Here is a 20,406-nt window from a genome sequence, read left to right on the forward strand (position 1 = left end):
GAACGGTTCGAGGAGCACAACAACCAGTTTGAGGTGTCGACTTGGCCTTCAAATTCCCCAGATCTCAATCCAATCCAGCATCTGTGGGACGTGCTGGACAAACGAGTCGGATCCATGGAGGCGCCACCTCACAACTTACAGGAGTTAAAGGATCTGCTGCTGACATCTTGGTGCCAGATACTACAGCACACCTTCAGGAGTCTAGTGGAGTCCATGCCTCGACGGGTCAGGGCTGTTTTGGCAGCAAAAGGGGGACCAATACAATATTAGTCATAATGTTATGCCTGAACGGTGTATGTCAGATACTCACCATGTTATTAGTTCTGATCATTAGATTTAGTGCATTTGTTTCTGTTAATTAAATCAGATCATATTATAAACTTATTAACTCTTCACAGATCTCGCTTCCTTTAGTGAAACTCCAGAGTTAAATGTTGTATCACAAGAACGTTAAGATTTAATCATTTAATTTTTAATTCACTATGCCAACAAGAGTAAATAAATAAAGAAACCCAGATTTGATGATGATCTCCTCATGTAACTCTGACCTACATTTCAGTGACTGTGCTTTATTATTTTACAGCAGTAACAGTGAGAAGTGAGTCAGATGTTAATGATGACGTTTTCATGTCCTGTGAGCATGATGTAACGGTTTTGCAATAGAGTCATGTGAAGAGCTTTGGGCTATCAATGGGAAGGTTGTGGGTTTAAATCCTGGCTCTGCAATGTACTATTGGGACCCTGGGCAAGGCGCTTAATCCTCTTGGCTCCAGGTTCACCAGCTTCTATGCAGAAACACGTTTTTAATTGTCCTGTAGATGTAAACATGACAAATAAAGACGTTCCATCTGCCCTCGATTATTATTTATTTATTTTATTTATGCTTGTAAGAAACATGCAGGATTTTAATCATCTGTTTTGGAGCAAATAATTCTTTATAAAAAAAACTTTCAGTTGTTTTTATTCTGTTTCTTTGTTTACAGGATCGTAGATGATGGTTTGGTGATGTAGAAAGTTCTATAATAGGATTTAACCTGTCAGAGGAGATCAGTAACGGTTGAGGTCAGGGCTCTGTGCACAAGAGCGCAGCCAATATAAAACAGGAGAGGACCTTCCCCAAACTTTTAGCCCCCAAGAATATCATTTGATTTTAACAGCTGAAATTGATCATTAGAAGGGGCGTCCACATACTAAACATACACTGTATTTGTGTGGATCCATAATTAAAAATAAATATAATTCCATGCTTAATTCTATCTTGGACGGTGTCGTGGTGGGTCCATCACCACCCAAAACACTGTAAACAACAGTAAAACAGCCAGGTCAGGGTTCCAGTTCATATCAGGACACAATACAAGTCAAGAGAAAGTTTATCTGATGGATGAGCTGTTTATCATTTCCATCCTAATGGGAGTGGTTTCTTTAATGATGACACTGAACTGAGTCATTAAATCAGTGTATAAAGTGACGGAGCAGAAGCGAGTGGGTTGAGTCGGGTTGAGTCGGGTGAATCAGTGAACGGTGTTTGTAACTCTGGTTCCAGGTGAGAATGATGTTGGACTCTGAAGCAGAACCGTACCGGCCGGTGGAGCATCACTGGTTCTATAAGGACGGGACGGTGGAGTCGTGGAGAGCGTTTAGTCTGGAAGATTCTCTCAGACTGGAGGAGGCTCATCACCGACTGAACGGTAAATCATTCATCTACCGTGTAATCCTAGTCAGGGTCCTGGTGGTTCCCAAAAAAATAATTATGGTTTGGACGATGATTGTTATTATGTAGAATTTAGATTTTTTATTAATATATTTAATTAATAATCATTTGCTTGTTTATTGAACAAGCAAAAAATGAAAATAATTATTGAGGCAGGATGTTTATGTTTAGAACTACAATGTGTGTGTGTGTGTGTGTGTATATATAATTGTGTGTATGTATATGTGTGTGTGTACCTGTGTGTATGTGTGTGTATCTATGTGTGTGTACATAAATGTGTGTGTATCTGTGTGTGTGTATGTAAATGTGTATGTGTGTGTAATTATGTGTGTACTGTATATATATACAGTGTATCACAAAAGTGAGTACACCCCTCACATTTCTGCAGATATTTAAGTATATCTTTTCATGGGACAACACTGACAAAATGACACTTTGACACAATGAAAAGTAGTCTGTGTGCAGCTTATATAACAGTGTAAATTTATTCTTCCCTCAAAATAACTCAATATACAGCCATTAATGTCTAAACCACCGGCAACAAAAGTGAGTACACCCCTAAGAGACTACACCCCTAAATGTCCAAATTGAGCACTGCTTGTCATTTTCCCTCCAAAATGTCATGTGACTCGTTAGTGTTACTAGGTCTCAGGTGTGCATAGGGAGCAGGTGTGTTCAATTTAGTAGTACAGCTCTCACACTCTCTCATACTGGTCACTGAAAGTTCCAACATGGCACCTCATGGCAAAGAACTCCCTGAGGATCTTAAAAGACGAATTGTTGCGCTACATGAAGATGGCCAAGGCTACAATAAGATTGCCAACACCCTGAAACTGAGCTGCAGCACAGTGGCCAAGATCATCCAGCGTTTTTAAAGAGCAGGGTCCACTCAGAACAGACCTCGCATTGGTCATGCAAAGAAGCTGAGTGCACGTGCTCAGCGTCACATCCAACTGCTGTCTTGGAAAGATAGGCGCAGGAGTGCTGTCAGCATTGCTGCAGAGATTGAAAAGGTGGGGGGTCAGCCTGTCAGTGCTCAGACCATACGCCGCACACTACATCAAATTGGTCTGCATGGCTGTCACCCCAGAAGGAAGCTTCTTCTGAAGTCTCTACACAAGAAAGCCCGCAAACAGTTTGCTGAAGACATGTCAACAAAGGACATGGATTACTGGAACCATGTCCTATGGTCTGATGAGACCAAGATTAATTTGTTTGGTTCAGATGGTCTCAAGCATGTGTGGCGGCAATCAGGTGAGGAGTACAAAGATAAGTGTGTCATGCCTACAGTCAAGCATGGTGGTGGGAATGCCATGGTCTGGGGCTGCATGAGTGCAGCAGGTGTTGGGGAGTTACATTTCATTGAGGGACACATGAACTCCAATATGTACTGTGAAATACTGAAGCAGAGCATGATCCCCTCCCTCCGGAAACTGGGTCGCAGGGCAGTGTTCCAGCATGATAATGACCCCAAACACACCTCTAAGACGACCACTGCTTTATTGAAGAGGCTGAGGGTAAAGGTGATGGACTGGCCAAGCATGTCTCCAGACCTAAACCCAATAGAACATATTTGGGGCATCCTCAAGCGGAAGGTGGAGGAGTGCAAAGTCTCGAATATCCGCCAGCTCCGTGATGTCGTCATGGAGGAGTGGAAAAGCATTCCAGTGGCAACCTGTGAAGCTCTGGTAAACTCCATGCCCAGGAGAGTTAAGGCAGTTCTGGGAAATAATGGTGGCCACACAAAATATTGACACTTCAGGAACTTTCACTAAGGGGTGTACTCACTTTTGTTGCCGGTGGTTTAGACATTAATGGCTGTATATTGAGTTATTTTGAGGGAAGAATAAATTTACACTGATATATAAGCTGCACACAGACTACTTTTCATTGTGTCAAAGTGTCATTTTGTCAGTGTTGTCCCATGAAAAGATATACTTAAATATCTGCAGAAATGTGAGGGGTGTACTCACTTTTGTGATACACTGTATGTGTGTGTGTGTATCTGTGTATAATTGTGTGTGTGTGTGTGTTTACAGGAGCTGATGAGGAGGTGCTGGTAGCTACAGAGGGGAGGCGTTATGACGTGAAGCTGAGGGAGAGGAGGAGGTACGCCGTGTTTTGGGATGAAGGTCCGTCTGAGGTGCGCCGATGTTCCTGGTTCCATAAAGGCAGTAAGGAGATGAACTACAGTCCCTACAGCGAGGAGATCAGCCAGCTGCTCGAGGTTCCTCCACCACACACCTCCTCCATACAGTACATACAGTTCCTCTAACCTTCTAACCTCAGCGAGAACCAGCACACTTCTTTCATCTTCGTGTTCCTCTTCTTTCTTCTTCAGTTTCTTTTCCTTCTTTTAATTCTATTTCTTTGTTCTTTTCTTTTTCGTTGTTCGGCGCCCAGCCTCCCGGTAGCAGAGCTGAGATTTGAACTGATTTGAGTTTAAGATGTAAGCTCTGGTGTGCTAGCGTGTTTTAGCGCTGAGCGCCTCCACTGTCGCGTGTTGTTTTGAGGTGTGTGGTTATGGTGAGTAGATTGGTCTGTAGTTGATGACTGTGTTGGTTGTTTCTCTCTCAGGATGCGTACATGATCGCGGTGACTCTGGATGAGTGGAAGAGAACGTTAGAGCTGCCGACCGGAGAAACCGTCATCCTGCACAACCCAAAGGTACCGACACAACTGACACCGCACATACCACCGATACCACCGACACCACCAACACCGCACATACCACCGATACCGCACATACCACCAATACCACCAACACCACCAGCAACATAGACACAGCCGACTTTGACGACACCGGAAACACCGGAAACACCTCTGATGTTACTGACATCACAAACACCACAGACAATAGCAACACCACCGCCACATTACCGCCACCACAGACATTACTAAGACCGTCAACACCACTGCCACCACAGACATTACCGCCACCACAGACACCACAGACCTTACTGAGACCGTCAACACCACCGCCACCACTGACAGAACCAACACCACAGACATTACTAACACCACAGACATTACTGACATCGTCAACACCACAGACACCACAGACATTACTGAGACCATCAACACCACAGACATTGCTAACACCACTGCCACCCCCAACACCACAGCCATTACTGACACCAGAGACATTACTGACACCATCAACTCCACCGGCAACGCCACCGCCACCACAGACATTACTTACAACAGCGACACCACAGACAACATCGGCATTGCCCGCACTACTGACAATATGAACAATGCCAACACCATCGACACCACAGACACTGCAGATACCCCCGACAGAGTCCTCTTAACTGCTGCGATTCTGGTTAGATATGGTGTCTGGGATTTGATAAGTGTTGTTATGTCTGCGTAGCTCTTTCAGCATCATCATGTGTCTGTTATTTTAATAATTACGGGACCCTGGGTGGAACAGAAACACTGACCAGCACAGACCAGCACTGACTGGACGTCCTGAGATTAAAACTCTGATTTACGTTTGTTGGTTTGCAGTTAATCACGCAGCATCCAAAAAGCTTGTACGGCTCCCCGCCGTCCCCCAGCGAACGAACCCAACCCCGAACCCTGAAGAGAGGGGTGGAGAACATCCACGTGGAGATAACACAGGGTGAGTACAGCACTCCTACCTCACCACGACGCCACGCCCTGTTCCCACCTCATAATCGACATCTAATAAATATACTGTATAAAGTATTGGGACGCCCTGTTTCATCACTGAATTCATGAGTTTTATCCACAACAGTTAATAACATGTAATAAATCAATGCATCAGCAGTTTAGGGAATGCCCGTTCCTGTTCCAGCATGACTGTGCCCCTTAGTCCTGCACAGAGCCCTGACCTCAGCCCCGCTTAACCGCTCTGGGATGAACCAGAAACCTACTGATTGATCAGGCTGGTGTACTGCTGAGACTCGAACCCATGACTTGTTGTGTTGATTGTGTGTGTGTGTGTGTGTTGATTGTGTGTGTGTGTGTGTGTTGATTGTGTGTGTGTGTGTGTTGATTGTGTGTGTGTGTTGATTGTGTATGTGTGTGTGTGTTGATTGTGTGTGTGTGTGTGTTGATTGTGTGTGTGTTGATTGTGTGTGTTGATTGTGTGTGTGTGTGTGTGTGTGTTGATTGTGTATGTGTGTGTGTGTGTGTGTGTTGATTGTGTGTGTGTGTGTGTGTTTGTTGTGTATGTGTGTGTGTGTTTGTGTGTGTGTGTGTGTGTGTGTTGATTGTGTATGTGTGTGTGTGTGTGTGTTGATTGTGTGTGTGTGTGTGTTTGTTGTGTATGTGTGTGTGTGTGTTGATTGTGTATGTGTGTGTTGATTGTGTATGTGTGTGTGTGTGTGTGTGTGTGTGTGTTGATTGTGTGTGTGTGTGTGTGTGTGTGTGTTGATTGTGTATGTGTGTGTGTGTGTGTGTGTTGATTGTGTATGTGTGTGTGTGTGTGTGTTGATTGTGTATGTGTGTGTGTGTGTGTGTGTGTGTGTTGATTGTGTATGTGTGTGTGTGTGTGTGTTGATTGTGTATGTGTGTGTGTGTTGATTGTGTATGTGTGTGTGTGTGTTGATTGTGTGTGTGTGTGTGTGCTTGTTGTGTATGTGTGTGTGTGTGTTGATTGTGTATGTGTGTGTGTGTTGATTGTGTATGTGTGTGTGTGTGTGTGTGTGTGTTGATTGTGTGTGTGTGTGTGTGTGTTGATTGTGTGTGTGTGTTGCAGGAGAACCAGACGTGGTGGATCACCTGGTGTTCATGGTTCATGGGATTGGACCAGCGTGTGACATGCGTCTGAGAGGAATCGTGCAGTGTGGTAAGAAGCTCCACCCTAAAGTGCATTTACACACCTGAGAGCCGAACAGCGTACGGAGAAACACCGTGAACTCTGTGAATACCTCAGCACCAGTGCAGACACATCAAGTGAACACTAGAGGTCGCAATTGTGCAGCTGTAATGGTGCCCAGGCCACGCCCTCCTTTTATCAGCCAGCTGTGTCTGTTTGGGTGCCCGGCCAGGTTGGCAGCACTACTAGGGATTTAAACTTGAGAGACTTGTTGTCTTGAAGCTAGTTCTGTTGAGGTTTGCTTTCTCAATGCTAGATCTCTAAAGTTCTCTTGAGGCTAGTTCTCTCACTGTATGGGACAGACACTGGTGTCACTTGTCGAGGCTTGTTCTCTTGAGGCTTGTTCTCTTGAGGCTTGTTCTCTCGAGTTCTCTCGAGGCTAGTTTTCTCAGGGGGTGGTTCTCTTGAATTCTTCTTATAAGTTTACAAAATCTCATGTTCTTAAGGCTGGTGTGACTGGTGTCCGGGTTTCTTCTGACGTTTCTCACAGTCGTCTGAGAACAGAACAGAACAGAACAGAACAGAACAGAACAGAACAGAACAGAAGTGTCCGGTTCCTCTTTCCCTGAGAGAACTTCTGTTCTTACAGCAGGTGGTTCTTTTTCCTCTGTGTGTTTCAGTGAACGAGTTCCGCAGCGCCGCTCTGACCCTCATCAGCTCCCACTTCAGTTCTGACGAGGAGAGGAGCGCCGGCGCCGGGCGGGTGGAGTTCTTACCCGTCAACTGGCACAAAGTTCTGCACGGGGAGAGTATCGGCGTGGACAGGTCACATGATCACACACACACACACGCACACAATCACACACACTCACACAATCACACAATCACACACACAATCACACACACAATCACCCACACACACACACACGCACACACACAATCACAATCACACACACACAATCACACACACACACACACACACGCACACACACAATCACAATCACACACACACAATCACACAATCACACACACACAATCACACACACAATCACACACACACAATCACACACACAACCACACACAATTACACACAATCACACACACACAATCACACACACACACAATCACACACACACACACTCACACGGCTGAATCACAATGAAAATAAAATCACTGAATCAGTATATGAGGAGCAGCTCTATTAGCAATAGCAGATCTATTGAACCTGGATTAAATGTAAACTCTGGTTGTTTGTTGAACAGAGATATCCAGAGAATCACGTTGCCCAGCATCGGCCGCCTGCGCCAGTTTGCCAACGACACGGTGTTAGATCTCTTCTTCTACAACAGCGCCACCTACTGCCAGACCATCGTGGATACAGTGGCGTCAGAGATCAACCGCCTGCACGCCATCTTCCTCCAACGAAACCCGCGGTTTACTGGAGCCATGTCAGTGGCAGGACACAGTCTGGGTCTGTAAACTTTACACAGTCTGGGTCTGTAAACTTTACACAGTGTGGGTCTAAGTCTTATAACTTTACGCAGTCTGGGTCTGTAAACTTTACACAGTCGGGGTCTGTAAACTTTACACAGTATGGGTCTAAGTCTTATAACTTTACACAGTACGGGTCTAAGTCTTATTACTTTACACAGTCTGGGTCTGTAAACTTTACACAGTATGGGTCTAAGTCTTATAACTTTACACAGTCTGGGTCTGTAAACTTTACACAGTCTGTGTATGTGTTCAAACAACTTTTACACAGCCTGGGTCTTTAAACTTTACACAGTCTCGTACTGTAAACTTTAAATAGTCTGGGTCTGTAATCCTTAAAACTTTACACCGTCTCGGTCTGTAAACCTGAAAACTGGAGAGTTTCACTCCAAACTCTGTCTGTAAACTTTAGTCTGCATGTGTAAACTTTATACAGTCTACGTCTGTAAAACTAACACAGCATGTGTCTGTAACCTTCAGACAGTCTGGGTTTGTAAACTTTACAGAATCAGGTTTGTAACCTTCAGACAGTCTGGGTCTGTAAACTTTACACAGTCTGATTGTTAATGTTTCTTCTCTGGTTTAGGTTCATTAATCCTCTTTGATCTGCTGACCAATCAGAAGCCGGGATCAGCAGGAACTAATTCAGAACAGGTTGGTTTTCAGTTTGTGCTCATTTAGTCAGAAGAGCTTTTGTGAGATCAGACACTGATGGTGCACCAGAACACGGTGTGAGACGGTCCTGTGTGGATGTTTTGGTTTTTGTTGTAGGTGGTGCCAGATGATGACGTCCTCGGCTCCTTTACTGAACCAGACTGCACTTCCTGTGAGGGTTTAGAGGAGCTGCTGAGGAGTAACGGGTTGGAGGAGCATCTCCAAGTTCTCCAGAGGGAACAAGTGGACATGGAGGCTCTGGTGGGTTTTTATTTTCCACCTTCCCTTAGTAACGGGCGCCTTGGCCCCACTAGCGCTACCACCACCGTGTTTCACAGTGGCTGTAACGTTCTTTGACTTTTTCTCAGCCCTGTAGGTCTGAGCATTATATAAGGCTAAATAATACTCAGTTCTTCACTGACGATGAAGTTTGATTCCAGGCGCTGTGCTCTGAGAGTGACCTGAAGGAACTTGGTATCCCACTCGGTCCTCGTAAGAAGATCCTGAACTATGTGAGGAACTGGAAGGTAAAAAAGACAGCGTCATTTTAACCCCACACACCAGTTCATACATGATCGTTCTGCTGGATGATCATACATGGAGTTCTGCAGATCAAGATTTAACATTCAGTGGGTTGGTGTGATTTGGTGTGGGTTCATGTTGGTCTAGTGTAGGATGGGTTGGGCGTAGGTTGGAGTGGATTGGTTTGATGTGGGGTGATGTTGGTGTGGGTTGGTGTAGGTTGGAGTGGGTAGATTTTGGTGTAGTAGGATGTGGGTTGGTGTGTGTTGGCTGGTGTGGGTTCGCGTTGGTGTGGGTTGATGTGGTGTGGATTGGTGTGATGTGGGTTGATGTTAGTGCAGGTTGGTGTGAGTTGGGTTGGTGTGGGTCGGGTTGATGTAGTACCAGGCCTGTGTGAGGAGGTGTGGAACCTTTCTGTGGAAGTGGGCACTGATTGATGTGTGTGTGTGTGTTCTGACCCGGGTTCCTCTCTCTCTGATCCAGCACAGATCTCCACCCACCAGTGGGAACCGCTCCTCCAGTACAGAGACCAGCAGCTCGGCAGAAATCCAGAGTCTGGTCCAAGAGACTCGAACCAAAACCACGGTGATTGACTACCAGCAGTTTGATGTGGGGATCGGACAGGTAGTGTGGTGTCCAGCATGCTCATGGCCTGGAGGTTCATGTACGTTTGCCTGATGATCTCCTGATACTTGTTGTACCTCCCCCAGGTCTCCATCAGTTACCCTCAGCTGCTCTTCCACCCTCAGGCCTTCTTCGCGTTCGGTTCTCCGATCGGAATGTTCCTCACCGTCCGCGGCCTGAAGAGAATCGACCCAAACTACCGCTTCCCCACCTGCTCCAGCTTCTACAACATCTTCCACCCAGTAGGTCCAGCTCAATTAATCCCGCTCCAGAGTCCATGAGCATTGTGCTTTACCCCAGCTGTATGTGAGGAACTACTGTGTACTCCATAGTCGAGCTGTTGTTGCTCCTGGACATCATCACTTCACAAATGTTGTCAAGGTGGCATCCACTGACGGTGCCCAGTTCCAAAAGTATTTGGTCACCTGACCATGAGCTGGTTGGACATCCAAAAAAAACATTCACATGGTGTTGGAATGTGACGTCCAACAAGCTCATGGTCAGGTGTCCAAATACTTTTGACTCCTCTTGTAATCTCAGGTAATAGAGAAGTAACAGGACTGATGATCTCCTGATACTTGATTTTCCTCTCACTGGTGCTCGATGACTTTAAGCTCTGTTATACATTATACCAAAATATGTGGACACCCCGTCTAACTGAGTTCAGGTGTTTCGTTTCTAACAGGTCGTGTGGAATCAGTTATTTAAAATTGACATGCTTTCAAATTTGTGGCAAAAGTTTGGGGAAGGCCCTTTACTGTTCCACCATGATGGCACCCCTGAGTGCAAAGCCAGGTTCATATAGACTTGAGTTGTTTTAGGTTAGTTTGGGTTGTTTTGGTTTACATTTACATTTTCAGCATTTAGCAGATGCTTTTATCCAAAGCGACTTACAGAATGAGCGGAACACGATGAGCAATTGAGGGTTAAGGGCCTTGCTCAGGGACCCAACAGTGGCAACTTGGTGGTGGCGGGGCTTGAACCGGCAACCTTCTGTTTACTAGTCCAGTACCTTAACCACTGAGCTATCACTGCCCGGTAGTTTGGTTTGGTTGGTTTAGTTTGGTTTGGGTTTGGTGTAGTTTGGTTAGGGTTGGTTTGGTTTAGTTTGGTCTGGCTTAGTTTGGTTTAATTTGGTTGGTTTGGTTTAGTTTGGTTGGTTTGGGTTTGGTGTAGTTTGGTTAGGGTTGGTTTGGTTTAGTTTGGTCTGGCTTAGTTTGGTTTAATTTGGTTGGTTTGGTTTAGTTTGGTTGGTTTGGTTTAGTTTGGGTTGTATGGGTTAGTTTGGTTTGGCTTAGTTTAGTGTAGTTTGGGCCGGTTTATTTTGGTTAGGTTTTGGTTGGATTGTTTTGGTTTAGTTTGGTTGATTTGGTTTGGTTGGTTTAGATTGGTTTGGTTTGAGTTGGTTTGGTTTATTGTTTAGTGTAGTTGGTTTGGTTTAGTTTAGGTTGGTTTGGTCAGGTTGGTTTGATTGGTTTGGGTTGGTTTAGTTTTGTTTGGTTGGTTTGGTTAGTTTGGTTTGGTTAGTTTGGTTTGGTTCACATTAGTCTGGTTTGGTTTGGTTGATTTGGTTGCTTTGGTTTAGTTTGGTTTAGTCTGGTCAGGTTCGTGGTCAGGAGTCCACATACTTTAGGCTATGTGTATGTAACTCAGCAGAGGGAGCTGATTGGTTGAAATAATCTTTTAACTGTGTTGAATTTTTTGTGTTGAGTTTAAACTGTTCTGTTCCCCTCGTGTCCTCTAGTTTGATCCGGTGGCGTACAGGATGGAGCCCATGATTCTGCCCCCGGAGGTGGACGTACCGCCCATGCTGATGCCCCATCACAAGGGCAGGAAGAGGATGCACCTGGGTAACTAACACTGTTATTCTTCTGCTATCTTAAATCGATGGTGTATTAACACAAAGCTTTGTGTTGATACACGATCGATAAACCTGGAGTAACCGGACCTTTAGAGTCCCGTATCATCAGAACAGTTTCATCCTGATGTCTGGGCGTGGTCCCTGACCCTGACCTTGTGGTGTTGTGCAGAGCTGAAGGAGGGACTGACCAGGGTCAGCGCTGATCTGCTGGGCTCGTTTCGGAACGTCTGGCAGAGTTTCTCCCAACTTCCTGCTCCGGCTCTGGCTGAGGGGAACGACCTGGCTACGACGGCCACGCCCTGCGCTGAGGAACCGGAAGGTGAGTCCCTGGGATCCGCAGGTTCATCCATCAGGCTGTGAGATTCTGAAGCAGAACACGTTCCCACTGCTCCATGGTCCAGCAGCACTGTGCTTTACACAACCGCCTACTTCTGATAAATAGTTCTGCTGCTGACATCTTTCCCGAGGCAGTTTGGAACTCAGTAGTGACGTTTGCGACATGTAGTGGAAGCTTTTATTCAAAGTGACTTACAAAGGCCTCTCTCGGGGGCCCAACAGTGGCAATTTGGTCGTGGTAGGGCTTGAACCAGCATCCTTCTGATTACTAGTTCACTATTTATAAAGTGCGGATCAGTTTTTTGATGTGAGCACTCGACACCCTGGTCAGGGCTGCAGTTGTACACAAGGGTCGTGAGTGAGATGGGAATTGAATATATCCAAATCAGAAAAATAAATGCTAATAACATCAGGGATTTTTTCCTCTACCGTTTGTGTTTGTGCGCTACAGCGTCGCCGCTGGAACAGGAAGTGAAGTCGGTGTCGGTGGGGAAGCTGAACGGCGGTCGGCGTATCGATTACGTTCTTCAGGAGAAACCGATCGAGAGCTTTAACGAGTATCTGTTCGCCATCCAGAGTCACCTGTGCTACTGGTGAGAGGAGCCCACACACCCACTCGAACCCACTCGAACCCACTTGCAGTTCCGAAATAAAAGCTTGCTCGGCTTTGGGCAGCATCGCCCACGCTGCTCCCCTCCGGCAGCTTCTCATTTTTTGGTCACATGATGAGGTGAAAAATTTCCTTCCAGCATAAGGAGGCAGTTTGGCTTTTTATCCTTGACCTTAACAAAGTGACCACTGTTCCATCTGACTTCCATGTAACTGGTGGCCAAAAGTATTGGGACAGCCGACCATGAGCTTGCTGGAGATCATGTCAGAAACAAACGTGATCTTCTCAGCTAGAACAACAGCCACTCTTTTTACAGATTCTACAGCTTCGTCCTGGTCAGGGTTGCAGAGGGTCCAGTTTCCCAAACAGGACCCAAACAGCCAGTCATGTCTGTATGTAGATGCCCGACTGGCACACCAGGGGTGCTGTCGGCCCACTGGGCATCTACGCAGACGTGATCGCCTATTTCATCCTTCAGAAACAGACGATCATGCCTGCGTAGACACCCAGCGGGCTGACAGCACCCCTGAGATTCAACCCCTATTGGTGCCCTGGGGTGCACAAACTTTTGCATAAGAGTTCATTTACTGAACACACGGCTAAAGAACCAGAAGAACCAGAGCTTGAGGAACATCCCTGATCATCTCATCACCTTCTGGATGATGAGGCTGCTGAAACAGGGCTGCTGAAACGTGACCGTGGGTCGTTGTGCTTCGTAACGAGGGTTATTTATTTATATATTTTTTCGTTACAGGGAGTCGGAGGACACGGCGCTGCTGGTTCTGAAGGAGGTTTATGGTTCTGAGAGCTGTAAATCCCCACAGCAGTAGAAGATCAACAGAAGAGATTAATCTGTACCGATAATATTTCTTATGATCCACTGCCAGTGATGAGATCAGGTTCTGAAGGCCAGATCTGATAAGCTCAGATCAGAGCTAATTAGAAATGCTAAAGTACAACCATGATACTTGTTTTGGCATTGATTTATAATGTATTTACATTTATTAACCCTATTTGTGTTGTTTTAAGTTTGTCGTAATTCCACTGTGGACTCTGTGGTGACATTTGCTGGTAGCTCAACACCTCAACTTTAAGCATGATTTAAATCCTGACATTAAATCTAGAATTTAAATCCTGACATTAAATCTAGAATTTAAATCCTGACATTAAATCTCGAATTTTTATCCTGACATTAAATCTAGAATTTAAATCCTGACATTAAATCTCGAATTTAATATCCTGACATTAAATCTACAATTTAAATCCTGACATTAAATCTACAATTTAAATCCTGACATTAAATCTACAATTTAAATCCTGACATTAAATCTACAATTTAAATCCTGACATTAAATCTACAATTTAAATCCTGACATTAAATCTACAATTTAAATCCTGACATTAAATCTAGAATTTAAATCCTGACATTAAATCTAGAATTTAAATCCTGACATTAAATCTCGAATTTTTATCCTGACATTAAATCTCGAATTTTTATCCTGACATTAAATCTACAATTTAAATCCTGACATTAAATCTAAAATTTTTATCCTGACATTAAATCTAGAATTTAAATCCTGACATTAAATCTAAAATTTAAATCCTGACATTAAATCTACAATTTAAATCCTGACATTAAATCTACAATTTAAATCCTGACATTAAATCTACAATTTAAATCCTGACATTAAATCTACAATTTAAATCCTGACATTAAATCTACAATTTAAATCCTGACATTAAAGCTACAATTTAAATCCTGACATTAAATCTAGAATTTAAATCCTGACATTAAATCTAGAATTTAAATCCTGACATTAAATCTCGAATTTTTATCCTGACATTAAATCTCGAATTTTTATCCTGACATTAAATCTACAATTTAAATCCTGACATTAAATCTAAAATTTTTATCCTGACATTAAATCTAGAATTTAAATCCTGACATTAAATCTACAATTTAAATCCTGACATTAAATCTACAATTTAAATCCTGACATTAAATCTCGAATTTTTATCCTGACATTAAATCTACAATTTAAATCCTGACATTAAATCTACAATTTAAATCCTGACATTAAATCTAGAATTTAAATCCTGACATTAAATCTACAATTTAAATCCTGACATTAAATCTACAATTTAAATCCTGACATTAAATCTACAATTTAAATCCTGACATTAAATCTAGAATTTAAATCCTGACAATAAATCTAGAATTTAAATCCTGACATTAAATCTAGAATTTTAATCCTGACATTAAATGTAGAATTTTAATCCTGACAGTAAATCCAGCTTTTATAGAAATGATGTATGTAATGAAGTCGTGGTGTCTGATGGATGAAAAATACGCCAAAAGAGCCAAACTAAAGGGGGCACTTACTTTTTCACACCTGCTGTAATTATTCAGGCCAGTGGTGACTGGGATTGATGTGCTGAGCGTTTTACATTTTGTCACAGTACATCATGCACTATATGGTCAAAAGTTTGTGGACACCATCCCTAAACCATGGGCTTTAATATGAATGTGACTGCTTACACCCTCATTGCTGCAGTAACAGAGGGTCCATGGGTGTCCTTATGGAGCTCACTTGATGTGAGTCATGATGTGACTGGAAAGGACCTTCCCTAAACTGTTGCTGCCAAAATTAGGAAGCATGTCACTGATTTTATACACATTAGCAGTGGGTGTCCACATGCTTTTGACCACAGTTTGTCAGTATTATATTTTGTGAAGGTATTTTACTACATTTCTAATCCCCTTGATTTGCTGGTACCACATACACCATGTGGTCAAAAGTATTCGGACGCCTGACTTAAAAAACGTGTGACCTTTGTGATAGTTTCAGACTTCTCACAAGACTTTGACGTATATCTGTGGGAATTTGTGCCCATTTAGTTAAAAGATGACAGCACTTGTATGGCTTGTTCATGCCATTATAGAGCTTGCTCACTGATGACTCAGTGACTTACCTGATCAGGTGACTCAGGTGTGTTAGACCAGTGTTTAAATGTAATTTCATATTGAACCAGAGTTTATAACTGTTTTATGTCATTAATGGATTCCATGAATATTGTTTTAATAATAAATAAATAAAGTGTGTTTAAATGTGTTTGAGTTAATTTTTTTCAGGTATGTTTTTGCACTGTCCCAATATTTATATATACACTTTGGCGACCTTTGCCAGTCATGCCACCAGCCATCGGTGCATTCAGAAGATTGCACAACACACTGTAGTTTTTTACTGTTTGTTATGACGCCTTGGACTGACAGTAGGAGTCACTGTTGCAGTGGCAAGGAGGTCTCACCCCGTCCAGCCTTTCCTCCCCCAGACAGTGAATTGTGTCCGGTCAGCGTCTGACCAAACTGGTGGCACCACTACAGATCCGTCAATGGGCTAGTGGTGGTGCGCCAAGTGCCCAAAATGTAAATAAATTTAATGATCTGTTCACGTTAACCTGCTGATAAATGCAGCAACAAACGAAAGTGATGATGAACACTGGAGAAGCTCTGGAGATGGTTGTAGAAGGTAGAAGTTTGGAACATGTTGGCTCCTTCTTGTATTTGGGATGCAAAGGATCAAATACAGCACAAAGTAAAATCGAGAACGGTAAAGGGCGTGGCAGCGATGGTCAAATTGACAAGGATACGGAAAACAAGTCATTTAGCACCATCACCAACCTACTATTGATAAAAGTCTTGGTCTGGTCAGTAGCCACATGTGGATGTGAGCCTGGATACTGAGGAAGGAGAAACGATGCATTCAGGCTTTTGAGAAGATACCTGAGCAGGAACCCTGTGGGGGCAGCAACGTGTTGCAGTAAGCTCCAGGGTCCTGTGGACATGGGTTCGATTTTATCCTTTAATTATTGTCTGTAGACTTTGACATGTTGTCACTTGTGTTTTCTCTAAAAGCTCCGGTTTCCATGTTAGTAGGTGGATTTGTACGTTTTGTTCTGGGTTTCTAGGATTGAGTAAGTGAAATAAGTGTGTTGCACCTTGCATTAGAGTGGCTGCCTGTTCAGAGTGACTTAGGCCCAGTGTTTGTAGAAAATGCTCTGCACTCACAGCGACCTCGATCAACACAATGGTGTTTCTAAAGTTTAAAACAGTAGTTTATCAGTAGATTTAATAATATGAGCCTAATATAATTGTCAGGTTTGGGCTGTTAATGAGCAGCTGTTTTATCTGAGAGGTTGTTACGTACGTGGCACAGCTATTACAGTGGATGGTGCACATTAATATGGATCCTAAGAACCTGGGTTTGATCCTCACCTCGGGTCACTGTCTATGAGGAGTTTTGTATGTTTTCCCTTGTCTGCATGGGTTGTCATCATAGGGTTGCCATAGGGTTCCCTTAAATACAGAATCATTCCTTGTTTGGAAACTAAACGTGGTGTTCAGTATTGAATTGATACGGGACGCACTTTGTTCTGTATTTGGGAGAGAAATGCTGCAGATTAGACTGAGACAGAGTGATGTGTGTATGTGTGTGTGTGTGTGTGTGTGTGTGTGTGTGTGTATGAAACAGAAGGAAACTGCTGCTACTGTGGGAATTAGAACGCATTTGGTTATTATATTAAGTAGTTTTCATTTTTATTCTTAGTAACGCTGTGTGTGTACTGATTATATCAACATAATAACCTGTTTATAACTCCGCTGTTCGAGTAGCGCTGTGGGCAGAGCGCAATCGCGCGTATTTTTTCGCCCTAGGTTCGAATCCGGCTTAAGGTGAAACTAAAGTAACACAAGCAGGGCCGGCGCTATGGGGGCGCTATGGGGGCACAGATTTTCTCACTGCCGCCCTAAGCAACGCAGTCCAGAACCGGGGCTGCATGTCAGTATGAAGATGGATTATGTAAAAATGTTGTTGCACTATTGAGAAAATTTTTTACATGATGTTCTTTATGTTGTTTTGCCTAAAATATGGTTCTGATTTATTATTATAAAGAATTGGATTGCATTGGAATGTTCCCTCAACGTTATTTTGTCCAGTTTTCTTGATGTTCTCAGAACGTTTTTTTAAAGTTATGAATAAAAATCTGTTTTTTATTATATAAAAAAGGGTAAAAGTGTCAGTATAAGAGTTGTAGTATGTAATGTGGGTTACACTTGATAAAATACAACTTGTTTTGGAACAATTTGATGAATATTTTAAAAGCTATTGAAGTTATTAATATGCTGAATACTTTAAATGCTATTAAAGTTATGAATAAAAATCTGTTTTTTATTATGTAATAAAGGGTAAAAGTGTCAGTATAAGAGTTGTACAGTAGTATGTAATGTGGGTTACACTTGATTAAATACAACTTGCTTTGGAGCATTTTGATGAATATTTTAAAAGCTATTAAAGTTATTAATATGCTAAATAATTTAAATGCTATTAAAGTTATAAATAAAAATCGTTTTTTGCACTGATGAAGGACTACAGGAGGACTAAGATTTCAGAGATAATATAGTTTTTCATGTTTATTATTATTATAAACTGTTTAAGTTTAGCAGGGCGCCGCTTGACGAACGTCTTTTTTTTCATTTCTCACTTTAAGTTGACGACAACAGTTTAGCCGTCGGTGAGATCTTTTCAGATTATTGTGTCCTTCAATGAGCTCTGACTCAATAACACATGTGGCAAAAATTTCATCTTCACAGAAGTACACAAGCACGTTGTTTGGCAGACTCTGTTTTCCAGAAAACACACCATTAGCAACATTAGCACGTTTTAGAGTACCTGGAAGGACCCACAAACAGGGACTTATTTACAAAGTACCCTAATTCTAAAAAAAAATAAAAAAACTTTAAAGGCCGGAAACCACCAGGATATAAATAAAATCTAAAACAAACAAACAAAAACTAGGCTGATTTATAAAGTAGCTAATTTAAGCTTATTTCGAAAAACTACATTTCCCATGACCATGAACGTTAGCCTTGTTAGGCTAATCTCCGTTAGCTAGCCAAAATAGCCTGTTTAAAGCAGCCGTGCCACAAGTGACCAAACAATGACACAAGTCTCGATTATTATTTATTATTACATTTTATTTTATTCAGTTTTTTAATCTAAATCTGCGAGGGAACATTTATTCGCGATCAACTCTAAAGCTTTGGAGTCGATTCACTTGAAGCTAGTTTAACCAAAAGTGTAATAGAAGTCGTTCTCAAGGAGTCGACTCTTTAAATACCAGGCTTGGCAACTCAAAAGCTACGGAGTCGACTCTCTTTTATCAGGTTCCATGCACGGGTATTTAAAGAGTCGACTCCTCGTGAACGACTTTTTTCCCCAGTAAACACACCAGTGATGGCGCAGTTACACACTCGTCCCAGTGTGTTTAAATCCCTCCTTTTCCTTTTCCATCACTGCCCTCCTACTGATCTCATCCCACAACTTTGTAAGAAGCGAACAGAAATAAGAAGTTTGACATTCCACAGAGCAAACACTTTTTATTACATTTTATAGATTGATTCAGTAACAGTGAACGTGGTGATTAAACTACAGCGCATCTACCGGTGAGCAAACTTTCTTATAAAACTCTACATGTACCGTTAGACCAGATCTGTAAGCTTATCATGCTGCTAGATCTTATTCTTCTGTGTTTTATCAATTCTTACGAGTTTGTTTGGGATAAAGAGTTGAGAAATGAATGAATGAAATGATTCAGTGAGTCGATTCTTTATGTGGACGCACTTTCTCTCGGTTTCTTCATAAATCTGATGTTGTGTTGATGGTTGTGCTGGAATTTATGGAGTCTATCATGTTTTTCCTTTTAATGTGACATTATTTTATGAATTTGAGTTCCATAAGTTTATTGTTGGATCAAAAATATATAATTTGATGATGTAGAAAGTTCTGTAATGCCATTAAATTGTGTATCATGGCATCTTAATTCCTAATTAATGATCATGTTTGACTTCAGCTTGACTTCTCTGTGCCCATATAAACAGGACTGCAACCATTAGGACGTTTTGCTTGAAAGCAGATTTCACTTGAGGCCACTGAAGCAAGACCCCACATTTTCTAAGATCAGGTCCCAGGATCAACTGTACAAAGTACATGGAACAGTGGTCCTTTATCAAGGGAAGAAAATCCTTAGAAACAGGTCTGTTTTGAACTACTGTAGAAGCTGCTGTCCACAGTCAAGCAAGCCTTTCATCAGTGAAGACTTTACGGGCCGGGGTGCAGGAAAGAAGCGTCGCCTTTAATTAATCAGGGTTGCGGTGTGTCCAGCACCACTTTAAAACACTGGGCATGGTGCTAATTTACCACAAGGAAACTAGAAATTTGCAGGGAGAACATACCAAACTACACACATACAGTCCTCCTCCATTAAATCGTTTCGTTTACTTTATAGTTTAGATTCTTCTGCATCACAGAAATAATGAATTAACCAAAAATGATCCAGGTTTAGGTTTAAGTGTTGTTTGGGTGGCGCAGTGCTCTAATGCGCTAGCCTACATGTTGGAATCTCAGCTGTGCTATTGACCGTTCGGGTGACCACACAGACACGGTTGTCTGTGTCTGAGCAAGGTTGGCTGAACGGGTTCTTCATTTCCGCTGCAGTAGTGACCTCTGCTGGCTGGACGGGGCGACTGCACTAGAGATTGTTGATTCATGGATGGTGGTGTGTGACTCTCCGTACGTGATTCTGCTCTCCGTGTGATTCCGTCTCTGGCAGGGGAATAGGAGCAGTTGGTGATGGTGTTCGGCTCTCCTCGGTCAGGGTGGGGGACTATAGCGATGGCGGAGGAAGGAAGGGAATCCAGGATTTGATTATTTGTATGTGAGTGCAGTGAGAGTGGAAGCGTTTTGGCTCGG

The 20,406-nt window shown here is 42.8% G+C and overlaps 2 protein-coding genes across 2 annotated transcripts in view; both read left to right on the forward strand.

Annotated features, from left to right (window-relative positions):
• Window positions 1-1,481: 1,481 nt before the first annotated feature.
• On the forward strand, window positions 1,482-13,836 carry ddhd2 (DDHD domain containing 2). Its single transcript, XM_063014001.1, has 16 exons — window positions 1,482-1,688; window positions 3,751-3,938; window positions 4,289-4,378; window positions 5,225-5,339; window positions 6,441-6,530; window positions 7,181-7,325; window positions 7,763-7,971; window positions 8,578-8,645; window positions 8,763-8,906; window positions 9,086-9,172; window positions 9,651-9,791; window positions 9,878-10,033; window positions 11,536-11,641; window positions 11,822-11,971; window positions 12,440-12,581; window positions 13,353-13,836. The coding sequence occupies exons 1-16, from the start codon at window positions 1,550-1,552 to the stop codon at window positions 13,426-13,428; spliced, it is 2,046 nt and encodes a 681-aa protein (XP_062870071.1). The 5' UTR covers window positions 1,482-1,549; the 3' UTR covers window positions 13,429-13,836.
• A 5,224-nt stretch (window positions 13,837-19,060) lies between these two features.
• The window catches only part of tacc1 (transforming, acidic coiled-coil containing protein 1), a 45,395-nt gene continuing 44,049 nt past the window's right edge, over window positions 19,061-20,406 (forward strand). The window contains exon 1 of the mRNA XM_063014551.1: window positions 19,061-19,100. The gene's annotated coding sequence lies outside the window, so the exon portion shown is untranslated. The remainder of the gene's footprint in view (window positions 19,101-20,406) is intronic.

This window comes from Trichomycterus rosablanca, chromosome 18 (assembly GCF_030014385.1).
Source record: "Trichomycterus rosablanca isolate fTriRos1 chromosome 18, fTriRos1.hap1, whole genome shotgun sequence".
Lineage (NCBI taxonomy): Eukaryota > Metazoa > Chordata > Actinopteri > Siluriformes > Trichomycteridae > Trichomycterus > Trichomycterus rosablanca.

What these genes read in the sequence shown, in the direction of transcription:
- ddhd2 (XM_063014001.1), top strand. Translation starts at nt 1,550, where the DNA reads ATGATGTTGGACTCTGAAGCAGAACCGTACCGGCCGGTGGAGCATCAC. An exon ending in TCATCCTGCACAACCCAAAG is followed by an intron (nt 4,379 to 5,224) that starts GTACCGACACAA and finishes GTTGGTTTGCAG; the next exon opens with TTAATCACGCAGCATCCAAA. An exon ending in CAGGAAGAGGATGCACCTGG is followed by an intron (nt 11,642 to 11,821) that starts GTAACTAACACT and finishes GGTGTTGTGCAG; the next exon opens with AGCTGAAGGAGGGACTGACC.